The 16,133-nt window shown below is 39.2% G+C and overlaps 1 protein-coding gene across 1 annotated transcript in view; it reads left to right on the top strand.

Annotated features, from left to right (window-relative positions):
- MED27 (mediator complex subunit 27) overlaps positions 1-16,133 on the top strand; it is an 82,592-nt gene that overhangs the window by 22,746 nt on the left and 43,713 nt on the right. Inside the window, 1 exon segment of the mRNA NM_001245331.2 lies at positions 9,078-9,208. Within this exon segment, the coding sequence (NP_001232260.1) occupies positions 9,078-9,208 (131 nt within the window).

The raw sequence follows: 16,133 nt of genomic DNA, 5'->3' as shown, positions 1-16,133 counted from the left end.
GAATTGTGAAGGTAAATTTAACAGTATTTGTAAAGAAGCAGGATAAAGCAGGAAAATATGGTAGAAGGCATCTGAGAGGAGAAGTGTGGGCATTGTGTGAGATCCTGCAAATAACATTCTGTGCATGAAAACGGTGCTGAGTAACTGCCTCTTCCTCCATGAGATCCTGCAGACTGTGGTAATTTGAGGTCTGGAAAGAAGCACATAATGAAAGTCTGAATCTTTAGCACAGACAGACTGATTTAGATTGCACAGGCATTATGAAGCATTTCCTAGTTACGGAATTCTTCATTTGTAACCTTAATTTTAATGTAACTTTTTTAGCATACCTAAAAATACATGAAAAATACTACTTTTCTCCTCAAATACACAATGTTTCTTGGGTCAGCACAAAACCTCCCACCTCCCTGTAAAATGGTGTGCTATAAATCCCTACATAAATACAATAAACAGCTTTTGGAGAGGATATCTTCCTTTTGGTTCCAGTGAGAGAGGAGTAAATAAATAATTGATGTGCCCTGTTAGCTGTTGAGCAAGTTTCATGTCCAAGTTTCGTGTGGTGTCTTTCCTTTGGCATGCAGAGAGAAGCAGAGGATTTTAGCGCCTCGCCCACAGCATCCACCTCCTGACAGCAAAACTTGTCAATAGAGAAGCATTCAGCACTTCATTATTTCTACAACCTGAGCGCATTTGCAAATTAATTGATGTGTGGGAGGAAAGGCATCTGCTATTGTAGAAGCCCTTAAGTGTTGCAGCAAAACTAGAAATAAACTGGTTAGCTGTAGTGAGCTGATATGCTGTTGCAGGTGTTGGAGCCTCTAAAGTGGATCTTGTCCTTTTTTCTTGTTTTTGATATTAAAAAAAAAACAAAACAAACAACACAAACCCAAACTTCTTACTGAATTGTGACCATGGAAACACCAGCACAGTAAAGGTAATACCTTATATATTTCTATATGGTTGCTGGTAAGTAGTTTCATATTTCTTGCTGGCTCAGCACCAAAAGAGAATTTTAATTAGGCCTGTAATGAATGACTGGGAGCATTTTAAAGGCTATTAATCTTGTGGTGTAATTGAGTTAATTATAATATCATTATAAGCTCCCATGAAAATAGGATGAAGTGCATTCCATTTGTTTTACTCTTTAAGTTATTTCTGAGGTCCCCCAGCTTCATCTCAAACGCTCCCACTGCAAGTCTCCAACAGAGAAAACTGTAAAAGAATTTAATGTGTCATTGCACCAAACCTTCTGCTGTGCATCATCCCAATCCCGGGCTCTCTGAGCTGCCCCTTTTCTGTAGCTGCAGGTTTCTCCTTGCAGTGCAGAATGTCTTTAATTTGCATTTCCCAGAGTAGTATTTCCTTGTTTTTCTGGTTTCCTATCAGTAACTCACCCGAGTGCGGCAGATGAGAGTAAGAATATGTGATCTATTTTCAGAAATAAAGATTACAGCAGCTTTCGAACTGTTACTCTTTGTGCTGTGGCAAAAAATGTGTAGCAAAAGAGGTGTTTTTTTGCAAAGCATATGGCTCTTCACTCGTTCAGACTACTGTAAGTTTGGGATTGGTTGTAAAACATCTCTGTGCTTTTTGCACTCTCTAGTCAGAGTGTGACATCTCCAACAGATGGACACATAAACTTTCCATAATCCACTTCTTTCCTTTCAGAAGAGGAGATGAGATTCTCATCTGTAAAAGTTGTTGAGCAAAACCTTGTCTGTCGAAATCTGCTGTGTGCATGGATGTGGGGATGGAAGATGTGATGGATACACAGCTCAGCACTGGAGCTCCTGCTGTTTCTGGGGCTGTCTGCAGTGAGGTCAGCCCTGCTTTTGCACTTCAAACCTCCTTAGACCATTTGCCAGGGAGGTTCAGGTTGGACACGAGGAAGGATTTCTCCACAGAAAGGCTGCTCAGGCATTGGAAGGGGCTGGCCAGGAAGGCGAAGTCACCATCCCTGGACATGGCACTCAGTGCTCTGTTCTAGCTGTCGCCAAATTTGGCTGGTAACACCATCCTGTTTGCTTTTTGCAGCTCTGCATTATCAGGATTGTCTTGGTTCAATGGTTTTAAAGTCTACAATCAAGAGTTTCCAATCTTCACCCTGTTGGGATGGTAGAACTACCTTTTTTCTTTCAGGAACTTTGTTGGTCGCACTTTTATGTTTTCCACCCTCTTGACTATTACAGATTTTGTAAATAGTTTAGAAATGCCAGCTTGTGATGTATGGGCCTCTTTAACATTTCTTTGATTTATGTGCACTATGCTGAAAAAAAGCAGAGGAAGCATATTATTCCGGGAAAGAATGTTGCCAGTCTTCCATTTTTTCAGTCTTAGTTAAAAGCTACACTTTTATCAATCAAACCTGATAGATTCTTTTTGCATTCCCAAAAACATTAATGACTTAACTCTTTGATGTCTAAAGAAATCATTTGCCTAAGACTTTTATAAATGTTTACTTATTTTTTGGACATCTAAGTTGAAATACATTTTAATCTGATTTTTCAGAAGTTCCAGACACCTGTGGTGATTCCAGGATTTGTCTCTGTCGAAGTCTCTGGTATTACATGGGAAGGATGACAGTTAAAACCTCTTACTCAAACTAGTGGTAACAGTGACCTGTCATTTAAGATTTGCTCATATTTGTGGATGAATATTTTCTGTGGGTTACTTCATAGTGTCTAGAAGAGGTGGATAAAAATCTGGTCACGAATATTCTGCAGCTATAGTAGGAATGTTCTTATAGGGGAATAGCCCTCATGCATTCTGTTCCAGAAGTCTCCAGCTTCAAGCTTTAATTGCTTCTCCCTGGTGGGCTGGAAATCAGCATCCCCTGCAGCCTTGCTTCAGGATGCCTGCTGGATATAAAGAAAGATATTAGCCAAAGTAACTGTTTAAGGAAGAATTAGCTCCCAATTTGGCAACTTCAGCTCAGTTTAAGCAATATTCCTTCAACCCCTTCTGCTGGTGAAGTGGGGTGGTCACCCGGAGCAGAAGAGAGTGGTGATGTCTGGTGTAGCTTGGCAGAGCCTTGGGATGGACTGTGGAGTTGTGATCTTCCAATTTCCCCTTCAGGAAAGCCACAGGACACAGAGGAAAGCCACAGGACACAGAGGAAAGCCAGGTTTCCCTGTGCTGACAGGAAAACCTTCAGCTGGGCTGTGGTCAGACACTCAGTGTGGGTATCTGCCTAAAGTCTAAAGATGTTGTGCATTTTAATTATTGTGCAAGTCACCAAAGCTAAAGAAAGGCATTTAAGAGAAGTTAAAATAATTAAATTTAATGAGTTAGGGAAAGAATTAATCAACAGCACAAGTACTGGGTGTTGTTATTACTGTTCCACTGCTTACCCACTAATGGATTTCCCTCATCTCTGCTTTGACTGCCTGTCTCCTCTTTGTCTGATTGTGCACTGTACTGGTTGGATTTACATAAGCTGCACCACGTAGACATTTTATTGAAGAGTATTAATTTCTTGATTTATCTGTAAAGTGCTTTGTTTGCAGTAGTAAAGGCCACCGTCAGAGCTGCAAATCATGGCATGGTGCTGGACAGTTTGGGGAGTGTTTCTGTACCTGATTGCAGCCCTTTATTCTGCCATTTGAGCTTTATCTTCCCCATTTTTTGTCTAAGCACCTGAGCACCCCCTGTCACAGAGGCAGCAGGTCATTCTTCATACTGACACAGCTGCCACCTGACACCAAAGATTTAGTCTAGGGTTTTAGAAAACACTAATTTTAGCAGGAGAGCAGTGTCTCCAGAGTTCTGGTGGCTGTTCAAGGGAGCACGGAGCTCTGGGGGAAGGTTCTAATTGTGTCCTTATCTTGGAGTTTAATGATGACTTTCCCCTGCTACAGATTATTTGTCCTATACGAAGATAATGCTTCTGTCAAAAAGGAATTAGGATTTTCTGTCGGATATTGATCATATGCCCTTCTTGCATCTTTAGACTTTAATGAAGTCCATTAAAGGAGCACAAAATTGTGAATACACCCCACAAGTGACATTTACCTATTCTGGCCAACCTCTGTACCAAGCACCTGCCTTCAGCTCAGGGTTACTTAAAAATGCTGCTGTTTGTTACTGCAGCTGGTTTTATTTTGTCATTTAGATGCAGAACACATTGTAATAATTCTACTTTGCTTTTTGTAATTCTGTTATGTGTTGATGTTGTAGCTGCATATACAATGAAATAAATGCCAGTTCATTTAGTTATCTTTCAGTAAATATGTGTGTTCAAACCCTTCAGAATACCTGGAGGTATAAACATTTTAAGCATAAAATACTGTTATTCTTCTAAAGAGTACATAAAGTAGCTTGTAACCCCAGAATATGATTACTCTGCCTCTTTATCCATTTCAAACCATAAATGCCTTTAAAATTCAGCCTGGTGGCTGTGTGGTGTCCCTTTGTGTTGAAATTATCCAAAAAGCAAGAATATGTCACTTCTGTAACTATTAAATGGATCACAGAACGTTTTTTTTTTAAATGTGGAGGAGGAGTAGTGGCTTTTGCAGATACTTTGAACAGTGCAGGTCATTTTATTGGCAGCAAGGATGCAGATGCTGAAGTTTTGACCAATTCCTTGAAGAAAGAGCCATGAGATTTGCTATCTCTGCATGGTTAAAAGCCAAAGACTTGCTTGCAGTATTGGAGTGAGGGAACATTCATCAGCAGAACTTCTGTATTTTCGAAAGAAAAGGATGGGAAGAACAGACTTTAAGGCTGAAATCTGACACTAATTAAATAGCACTCTCAGCAAAAATAGGAATCCAGAGACAATGGAATAAAACCTGTAGCAAAGACAAGGCATTAAAAGAAATGGGGATGTTTATCAATGCATTTCCTACTATTGTGTCATTATATATATAAATAAATAAAAACATCTCAGCTTGTTTTTGAGCTCCCTCGGTCAGGGAGGGATAAGAAAGGCCTAAGAGAGAAGCCCTGTGCAGGGCTGATGTTCCCAGCCTGCTCCATATCCTGTTTTATTGACCTGGCATCTCACAGCCTGGGCATGAGAGAGGACACTAAGAGAAGTGTGAGCTCATTATTGTCACAGTTTAGTCAGATCAGGGTGTTTGGCAAAAGGAGTAATAACTTTTCCACAGGGATTTAAAAAAGAATGGCATGGGAGCAGCCTCTGTTCCTCTCATGGATAGGTGTTTCTTGATTAAATATTCTTGTAAACTGGAAAGTGTTTGGGGGGGTATAAGTGCTTCTAAAAAAATAGAATAAAGTGTCCTAATTAAATAGTAAAATAGAGCAAAGATACACTGTCTAGTTTTTCTATTAATTGAAAAGCCTGCAACCCAGCTTGACAAGAGGAAAAGCAACGAGTAAAGAAATTGGAGACTCTCCTTTTGGCTTATTGATGCTGTTTTGGTCAAGTCAAGAATTCAGCTGTCCTAAAATGATCAAACGTCGTTCGGAGAAAAAGAGAATTTCCAAACAGGCCTCATTATCCAAAAAAAGCTTAAAAATATCAATTAAGGTAGTATAATTTCTCTCTTGCCTACTTTAGTCTGCAGAGATGAAACTGTGGGAGTGTCCTGCTTGCTTACTCGTTGCTCTTTTCAAAAGAGCAAGTAGAGTTTTATCATAATAAACAAATCCCTTTTCATCTGCAAGGGAGAAGTTGTTTAATGATGAGGGGTAGAGCACTGTGCATCCTAAAGGAGGCAAATGTGCATCACCAGGATTATAGCTAACTCAGAAAATGCCACAGTGGGTGAGTATCTGCTCTCTAAAAGGCATTCCTTGAAGGAATGGAAATAAACTTTACGTTACCTGCATTTGAGAAAACAGTTTTCTGTTTATATATATGATCACTAAGTATTTACATAACAATGGAAGAAGTAATAGGGTAATGTGATTACAAAGAAAATAATTTTTCTGATTTCACTTTTTAAAGTGTTGGTGCTTAGAAAGCTTTAATTAATGGCAAAATGTAAATGTCATGTGCAGCTGTAGCTGATGTGATCAGTTGCTAATGCTCCAAGTGAAGGAATATAGTTTTCATATACTCAGGAACACTGAAAATGTGAAATATTAGTGATAGCATTTTGTTCTAGAAAATCTAGCCATGTGGCCATTAACGTAGAAAAATAATTAATCTTAAAAAAATAATTTAAAGTAATCCAAGTTCTGTTTTTATTTAGCTTCATGTAAAGCTTTTGTATGTATTGAAGTGTTACTTTCAGTACCTTTCCTACATTCCGAAGAAGACTCACTTTTGATTGTAAAATTGAGAATTCACACATCTACTTGGAACTGTAGTTTTAAGAAAAATATCAGCTATCATGAGATTCATCATAAACCTGTACAAGTTGGCACTGGGTTTATATCCTGGCTGCTAAATGCTGTAAATTGATTTTTGTTGTTGCTGGTTTTGATTTCTTGGTTTTCTGAAATAGATTTTCTGTTTCATCTGCATGTATTGGGGAAAAATAGATCGATCTTATTGATGTCATACAGAAAAATATTTCATTAGGGAAAGCTTAGCCTCACACAAGACAGGTGGAATTCCCCAAAGCTGGAAAACATGGATGCTTGCAGTAGTGCTGGAACCCAAGAGCTCTGCTGCTCCAGGCCAGGGCTCTGTCACCCCCTGTCCATCTCCAGCTGTAGCATGTGCCCACAGCCTTCTCCCCAATGTTCTTGCAGGCACCAGCATTCCCTGGATTCAGGACTCCTTGAGCTCCATGTAGTGTCTGTATGTTCATTAAGCCCAAAAAGTATTTGTGTCCCATGAGCTCATCTCAGCCTCCCTGCATGAGCCTTTTAGCACCCACAACGTCCTCTGACAGTGCATTTCAGCACTTTTCCCTAAAGTGGAGAGAAGGTGTTTGGAAATGGCATTCTCTTGTTAGTAAGCAAAAAAGTGGGGGGGTGTGGTGGGGGGAATGTTGGTGTGTTTTTAGCTGACATTTCTCTCATGGTTGATGCTGGCAGACAAAGGTGTTTATTTTGTAAAGGAGAAGGGAACTGAATGGCACCGTATTTTCCATCAGACCATGAATCTCCTGACCATAGTTCTGATACCTGTGGTCCTGCTTTGGCACTATTTTCAGTTTTGCTTCTGCTCCTCAGAAAAATGATTAAGAAACAATTTCCTGATCCCTTCAGTGAATACCCCCTGTCCCCAAAAAGGAGAGCACTCTGTGCAGTACAGTGTGTGATGCTTTAATAATGTATAAATCAAACTGGACAGAAGCTGCCTGTCAGTTTTATTAACTTTGACCTTTTCTCCCATTATAGAGATGGTTTGGTAAATATTTAATGGCCCTTACAGGTTTTGACAGTTGGACCTGCATTCCTAAGAGCAAAGGCAGATTAAGAGGAAATACTTATAATTAATAAAAATAACTTAATCACTTTGGAGTCAGCCTTGAAGGATAAAATTTTGGTTTAGAATTTATTTCTTTTTTATTCCTTTTGTAGTTTTTTGGTTGTTTTTTTTTTTTAATGCCTGACTACTAAATGTCACTAGCTGGGAGGTTGTGAAATGTTTTTAAGAGGTTACTTTTAAAATCCATCTCTGATTAGTACCAGTGATTACCTCCATTTCTGAGCAAGTGTCCAGATAATGTTGTTTACCTGAAATACCTGCACAGGGCACATCGGTGGATGGTGTCGCCAGCACAAAAAGATGCAGGAAGGAAAAGGAAAAACATATTCCTGGAGTCAATGGGCTCTTCTGCCAGAGCTCTCTTTGCCTTTAATTCCCTGCATATTGCACTCCCTGCACAATCAGATAGTGAAGATTGAAAACTAAGCCCCTGACACTGAAACATTGCCTTTCAAACATGGACCCTCCATTGCTCTCATTGATTTTTTTTCATTTCAGAAAACTGTCAGAGAAAAACAAAATTGAGCAAAATCCATTGGTTGGGGCAATAAAATCCCCCCCTTCTCTGGTGGAGCACAGCTGAGCTCACGTGGCAAAGCACCAGGGGAACCAGGAGCCTGTTAGAAATCCTTCTGGAGGTGCTGAGCAGTGACATCTCAGTCAAAGTGGCTCAGGGGATTGCTCCCCACCTGTTCACAGGTGGTTTTGAATACACCATTCCAAACTTTGCTTCCCTCCTTTTCATTCAGCCCCTGTAGAACAGCTTGGTCTAAGACCACTTCATTTTCTGAACATTTTTAAATACTTTCCTGACCATAACCCATTTTTTATGTGCACACTATAAGGTTAGAGGCGTTAACGTGTGAAACAATTCATCTTTTTCAGAACAAATCTTCAGACAATGTGATGAACACATAGATCCAGGTACTGGAATGGTGCAGGAAATCACATTTGTCTGACAACAAATCTTCCTCCCCCTTTCAGTTCAAAAATGGGGATCTCAGAATGTAATTGAAAGTGTTCAGAGGAGAACTTGTAGCACTTGGAGGTGGTTGCAGGACAGGCAGAGCCCTCTAGCTGTTCTTAAATCTGAGAGCTGTGGGAGTGCGCTCAAAATCCTGCCGATTCATGTTGTGTCCTTCAAAAATTTGTCTTTTATTGGCAAGGAAAAGAGAAGTTTTGAGGAGAAAGCTACTGAATGTGAATTGTTCTGCAGTGCTATGGAGATGTGTGAGCAGGTATTTAAAAAAAAAAGGTTTTTCTTTACAGTGATAGAAACTCCTTTGCAAATGTTTTGTGGTTTTGTGTTTAAGAAGAAAAAGATGAGTGTTATTTCTAAAAAGCTGGTTTGTATTTTGAAAGGGTTGCATCTGTCTTCCTCTTATCTTCTTCCTAAAGTGAGAATGTTTAGTCCCAAGAGAGGAGGAACAGTTTCAATGTTTAAAAGCAAGCCCAAGTTTCAAGAGAGTTAGATTTGAGAGGAAGTCCTTGAGTCATCATCTTGCTTGCCCTAATACATAACTTCTTCCTCCTACCCATTTCACAGCAGACTTTTCCATGTGCTTTGTCCCTATTGTCTTCCACCAAGCAATATATCTGAAATGCCACTGGTATTCCTGACTGGCTGTAATTTGACTCAGGTGCCACAAGTAGCAGAGGTCTGACACAGACAGAGTACTGCAGTGGTGTGTATTTTAATATATATATATGTTTTTTTCTTATCCAGTTGCAGTACCATGCTGGGCTGGCATCTGGCCTTTTGAATCAGCAGTCTCTGAAACGTTCGGCCAACCAGATGGGAGTCTCTGCAAAGCGCAGACCAAAAGCCCAGCCAACAACTCTTGTCCTGCCTCCTCAGTAAGTAATGGAATATTTGGAAGAGTTTCCATGCTGGGGGGGTAGAATATTTCTTATTAACTTCCTTGTTTTTGGGTTTAATTTTCAATCATTGCAATAAGTGACCTCGTGCTTGCATTTTTGTTCCGTACACGCTCTCTTTGTAGCAGGTCATTAAAAAACTTTTTGCAACACGAGCTTATCATTGAGGAATGATGCTCACCTGATTGTTATGACTTGGAGCTTCAAGCAGGACTTTTCTGAAGGTCCTAAAAGACTGAAGCCAAAAAGTCTTTGGTGTGAGTACTTTCTCTGCAAACGTCTGTTCCAGGTCCATCTGTTCACCATATGTTAATTTTTCATCGGATCTAAACCTCTTTTACAGGTGACAAGCAATTATGAGGACACTTAAAAACTGTTTGAGGACAGAGAGTATCAACACTTTAAGCAGCGTGTATGTAGAGATGCCAGAAACACAGAGATGTGCACAACTAAGCTTATAAATTAATAAACCTGAAATATATTTAGTTACATGTAAGAAAATTATTATTATGTAGAAAATGAAGTGCTAAGCAATTGTTCATTGTGCTGAGCATCCTTGTAGTTTGTGGAAACTGCCTGCATTTTTTCACAAAACAAGAGTCACTGATGTATAAACCCTGTGCTACCAAAAACCTCATAGCTGCAATAATAAAAGTCCCTGTTGTCACCAGATTTCACAGGTCAGCGTTTAGAGGTTTTTTTTCTTAAAGGAAATGTGAAAAAAATCAGAGTCTATAGAGCTGTCCCCTTGTATATTAACTTTGAAGTGCTGGTAATTCAAGAATCCATAAAATGCTCTGTTTTACCAATATGTCAGCCGGAGGAGAATGGTTTGAAGGGGGCCCCAGCAGTTTGAAAACCAGATGTTCTTTCTCTGATACGTGGGATGGAACAGGGGTGTCTTGTGACAAACTGGCTGGTTAGTTTTCCTTCTTTGTTGGGGTATCTGGAGCTTCAAATGGGCTTCCTTCTCCAGCAAGTCTATAAACTGGAGTTTTGGTATATCAGCTAACACAGTTTTTTCAGAAGTCTTAAAGTATTTTGGTGTTTTTTTGTTTTATTTCTTAATCATGGCATCTCTAGTTACTAGAAGTATGTATAAAGAGCTAACTTGTACTTTTGCATAGAAAAATCTATTCCTAACAGTTGCAGCTGTATCTTAATATGAAGTACATAATATATAGATTTAAAAGTATTATATGTCTTGTTATCTGTAGATGATTTTCCTTCAGTGGTGCACTTACCTAGGATCTGCAGATAGACTGAAATTTCAGTGTGGTAGCTAAACTTCAGGCAGTAGTTGAATTATATTTCAGTATCTTATTACCACTTCCAGCATTATTCACAGGGAAATGTGTTTCTGCTGAGCTGGCCCTTTATCTGTCACTGGTTGCCTCCTCTCTGGCTTCTCTTTGACCTTTCCATATTTGTTCTTCTTTGCTATCTCAGTGTGTCTTAAGAGAATAATAGTGATATTAAGGCAAATCAAATACCTGTTGGGCTCAGTATCTTGTTTCCAGCACAGGACAGAAGCAGATTATGAAAAGACTTATTGAAATAGGCTTATGAAAAGTATTTAGAAAGAAGAAGAAAAAGCTGTGACAAATGGATTTTAATATCTTGATTTTGTTGTAGTTTCATGCAAATAGTGATGAATCATGGGGTGTTTTTTTTTTTTTCCTTCATTCTTTATAAAATGCGAAAGAAGAAAATATCCAGTTGCAAAACTACAGATCTCCTTGAAAGGGCATCCTGCATCCTAATATTCCCATGGCAATTCAAGGATTTTTTTTTTTAGCTTTATTAATTCATCAAGAAAGGGATAACTATTTCTTGGTCTATTTTTGCTTTGATGTATGCTATTAAAATTAAGTTCAGTGACAAGTCATTGGGCTGAGTAACAATGAGTCAAGTGTTTATTAAACGTTGTTCAGAGCAGCTATATTATCTTGAGCTTTTCTTAAACAGAAGTAGTTGAAAGCAGCTGTATGCCAAAATGTCATTTCAGGAGAGCAGGCTGGAGTGAATATCAACACTGCAGTAAATCCTTTCTGCCAGCAAAGGGCCGCAGGAAACACTTGCTCAGGAGGTATCAGAGGTGATGATTTGGGCAGAGGATCTCCTAAAACCAATTTATTCTTATGCAGATTTTGCACATGGCTAGTTTACTAGTAAACATGTCTGTATTTGAGTTACAGGTATTATTAGAGGGCAGGTTATTATCTGTTTATTTATGGTCCTGTTCCTTGAAGAAACTGCATGAGTAACTTTTGCTATTGTGCTTCACATTCTCCATGGCAGTGGTGCAAGCTGAGCAGTTTTCTTGTTCATCCAGGTCTTTGATCTGTGCTGCTGGGGTGAGACTTGGGTTGTATTCCACAAACTAAAAATTCCCAAATTATATTTCGTCTCATAAAAGGAGTGCTACAGCAGAAAAATCAAGTTTTGTTCAATTCACTGTTCATTTGAGTCTTCAGTCTCTATCCCTGCTCTGCTTTTCTTCTTCCCCCTCCAAAATGCCATTTTTTTTTTTAAAGAAATCAATCAAACAAAGCAAACCCAAGCCAGTCTTGGAGGCTCAGCCATCTCTTCCTATTTTATGCTCATAGAAGAAGCTGGAGGAAGGGTTTTGGTGATGGCAAAAGTGATTATTGGCAGGTCCTCACACTTTTTCCTCCCCAACCTTAGGCTGTCTTCTGCATTGTGCTGTGGTTTGGAGGTGAGAGCCTCTAATTCTTCACTAGTAAATATCTGAAATAGCAGCAATTTTGAATCCAAAAGTGGTTTTGAAAAGGGATGTTCTCTGCCCTATGCAAATGCTATGAAGAAAATCTGCATTTTCTCCCTGTTTATTTGAGGACTTGTAAGGCTGCTGAGCAGTTTTGAAGAGAGGCCTTTTGACGTTGGGTTTTGCTTTTCAGTATTGGTTTTCCCTGGCTCTGAAAGCGCAGAAAGGAAGGCTGGATTGATGTGTGTCTCATTCCCAGCCAAATGATCTGTGTGAGAAAATGACTAACTGCTGGCTGCTTTCTCTGCCTGCTTTGTCTTCTATTAACAAGACATCTCCCTGTACGTGCTAATGGATGCATTCCCTCACATGCCTCTCATCTGGCTGCTTGTTCCTCCCTTCTGTTGAGGAATCTCGAGGCAGTGTTTGCTGAAGTGCTGAGAGCTGTCAGCTCCTCTGAGTGCCTGGGGAAGTGTCTGTGTCTTTCAGCCCTGCTGAAAACCAGGGTGGCTGCTCCTGCTTGGGAATCGATAAATAAAGACAATAGGAAATGATGGCGTAGCTTTTCTTTCCTTCTTGAAATGTAGTAGTTGGTGCAGTTAATTAATCTGGTATTATTTTGCATGGCACTACATGTGAAAAGCATATTTGCAGTCAGGAAGTTGTCTCTGAGAGCCTAAGGCAGCAGAATTCTCTCAGAGAGTGCTGAGAGCAGGGAGTCCACAGGGTGATTCCTGCTGCTGGACCACCCTGCTGGATCCCAGGGAATCTGGTGTGTCACTGTCCAGCTGGAAAACAACAGCAGTGAGCCACTGTGAGCTGGGGAAGGAAAAAAAGAGGAAACCCAGGATGCTGTCTGTATTCTTGCAGTGCAGTTCAGTGGCACACACAGGAGTTAGTCAGTTTTAATGGGAATTTTTAGGGGTCTCAGTTGGAAACCCTGTGATTTTGATAGCTCTGTTGTGTGGGGCTTTCTCAGTGCTCCCAGATTGATCATCTGTCTTCTCTGTCTGGAAGAAAATTGCCAGAACAAGAACTTGATCACCACAGAAGGTACTGAGACTCTTGTCCTTTATGGTGCCTTTTAGGGTCATTTGTTGTCACTTTGTGGTTTTGGAGAAATAAGTACACTATAAACAATAAACAAGTGGAAGTCTTGTTCTTGTTTGACAACTTCAGGCTCAATGAGCAGAGAGGTTTGAGTTAAAGAGAGTCCACTTGCTTTGTTTTAAGGCTCTTCAACTTGTCTTGTGAATCTCTTGTGGTCTGATGTATGCCCTAACTTGACAGTGAAAATACTGTAATAGATTGAGTAAAAATCTCTGTAAATTTGTACTCTATTGCTAGGAGCACACCAGCAAAATTACCTTTTTTTTTTTTTTTTTAATAAAAGAAAAGACAGTGCTGCTCATGATACTGTTGTAGATGAATGAGCAAAAAAAAAAAAAAAATCTGTGGAGATAACTTTTCTTTTCGGAGATAACAAGGACCTGAGGATATAGAGACTCTGGATGGGCACTTTGTTTCTGCTCATGGTTCTGGGTGAGATGGAGGAGGTCTCTGATCTGCTCTCTACACCTCAGAATTCATCTGGATGATTCTTCTAGAGAAGGATATATTCAAAAGAAGTCCATACTTTCTGCATCCTTTGGAGCTGCATTAGCTACTCCACTCACTGCCTAGTGAGTGGATTACATAAAAAATTAATTTCCTGGCTAATTTCAGCAGGTATTTGTTCATCTGGATTTGGAACAGAACTGTGCAGATATCCCAAACTCTGTGTTTATTGGAGTTTGATTCAATGCCAGCATATTCAAAGTGTTGTTCTGTCACAGCATTAATGTCTTACCTGTTTAATAGTTCTGTCATATAATTAGTACTGTCAGATTCCATTGGCTTTGCTCAAGAGCTTTCTTCAAGATACTCAAGTTGATTTTTAATGAAGGATTTAGTATTTAAAAAGTTGCTGTTTTAAATAGATATATATATATACACACACATATATGTACATATCTAGAAAAAACTATACTCCCAGTCATGAGATGTGCCAGAATAAATTATTTGGAATTAATGAAAAAATTTATAATTTTTGCATTAAGGAAAAATCCTGAGCCCTTTGCCAAGAGTTTTTTGGAGGAAAGTGTTTTTTCAGCAATTTGTTTTATAAACAGCATCTAATTGCTTCCTAAGTTCGGGGATTTTCAGTATGTGAGAAAGAAGCAGGTTTTTCTAAAGTTAATGCAAAACATACTTAAAGCAATAAATGTTTTTAAGTTTTGTAATTTTCAAGAGAACTTGTTTAAATTACACAGTGTTAGTCCTTTCCAACCCAAATTCTGTGATGAATCTGATTCAGTTCAGTGTGACACTGGGTGTAGGGGTGGGGTTATTTAAGAGCCAGTGTTGTTACTGCAATAATTCAGTGTCAGGGCTCCAAGCTTTGGGCCTCCTCCTGGAGTGTTCAAGAGTAGAAGAGTGAAGTGTGTGTCTGTATTTCCTGTTTTGAGAGAAGTCATCAGAAGTTCTTTGTGCAGTTCTGAAATTCTTCTTTGCCTGTACTGGCAAAGCTGCATTAAGTATCAATATTCATTAAATACCACGGAGATGATAATGTAATAAAGCAATAATCCTCAGACCCACATCTGTACTTCTCTCCAGAAGAGCTGGGGTTGAGAATATAATTAAAGATTAGAACTCTGTTTGCATTCTGGAACATGGAGATATCTTTTTGTACATGATGGGGAATTGTATTAATAAGGAAGAGATCAGTTTCCAATAACTTTCGAGACTGGGAGCTCATTTCATATCCCTGTTAATGTTTAAGTTTCTCACAGAATTCTTCAGCTTGATTTTAGCCAGACAGTGCAACAGGAACTATAAAGGAACATGTTGCTGAAACATGTGACCCTTTTGCTCCACAAATTAATACCCCTTTTATATGAAAGGAAAAAAAAGATTAAAAATTAGTTCTTTATATTGTTAGACAATCATATTTACAAGAATAAGTTTAATTACTTTGCAGCCGTGTACCATGTCAATCGAACATTAATTTTTGTATTTGATGTCCTGTGCACAGTTTGGATCACATCATTGTGCTGTTTTCTTTTTATTTTGATAAATTGTTGAACTCTGTTGCAGAGCTCTTTGTGAAGCTGTTTCAGTGGGAGTTGCAGTGTATTGCCATTTACCCCTGACTGCCGTGCTGATTTCAGCGTGTTCAGGGCTTGTGGATCCCAAAGCTGGGGAAGCATCTCCCTTGACTGATCCATCTGTGGAACAAATGATCAGGGACAGTTCCAGGGTGATGACAGATCATTAACCTGTCTTGAGCTGAGTTTTCCCAGCCCTTGGGTGGGTGTTGCATGGTCCTTTCTGGGTTTCAGGTATGACACAAGAGAGTTACCCAGTCCTTCTCATTTGGATGAGAGATGATTCTAAGCTTTTAAAGGCAGATATTTTTCCTTTCCAGTTGCCCATGTCAGCAGCAGGGACAAATGTTCCAGAGCTCTGTGACTGGATGTTTTTGTCCTGCTGCTTTGGGTGTGTTTTGTTCAAATGTGATAAGGGTGAAAGAGTCTGCTGTTAAATGTAATCTGTCTCAGTTATGTGGTATTTGCTGTTGAGCACTCAGTATAATGTAGCTGGAAAGAAAAAACTCCACAATACAGTTCTGATTCATGAAGGGCTTCTTTAGGCAACTCCAGTGAGATCAAATCCAGGGATAGAACAGTGGTCATCCCACTACTTGTAGCCAAAGGTACCTTACCAAACTCTGCTCCAAAAAAGAGAGAAGGGGTAATCCAGTTGAAATTTTATTTCAGTGTAACAGGTAAATTTTAAAATAGGTGCTCTTAAATTGTCCGATTTCTCTGTTTTCAGTGCTGTTCACTTGGGTTATGAATCATGTTAACTTTGGGACTTTACAGATGCTTTGTAACTTATGTAGATGCCAAAGATACAGAACATGAGTTTTGCTGCTCTGTACATCTTTAGAAACATAATCCTTTTAAACATTTTAATCTTGATTTAATCTTCTAATATGTTGATATATCTGACAGCAGGGGTTTCTGCAGTAATCTTCTTTGTTTTGTTATGCCAAATCAGTGGTTTTTTTTTTTTTTTTTGCTGCAGTTATATGCTGTATTTAATTTCATTCCATTAAGTACTACACAGCTG

The sequence above is a fragment of the Taeniopygia guttata genome, chromosome 17 (assembly GCF_048771995.1).
Source record: "Taeniopygia guttata chromosome 17, bTaeGut7.mat, whole genome shotgun sequence".
NCBI classification, from domain to species: domain Eukaryota; kingdom Metazoa; phylum Chordata; class Aves; order Passeriformes; family Estrildidae; genus Taeniopygia; species Taeniopygia guttata.
Note: the sequence above shows the minus strand (reverse complement) of the source record. Positions and strands in the feature narration are given on the sequence as shown.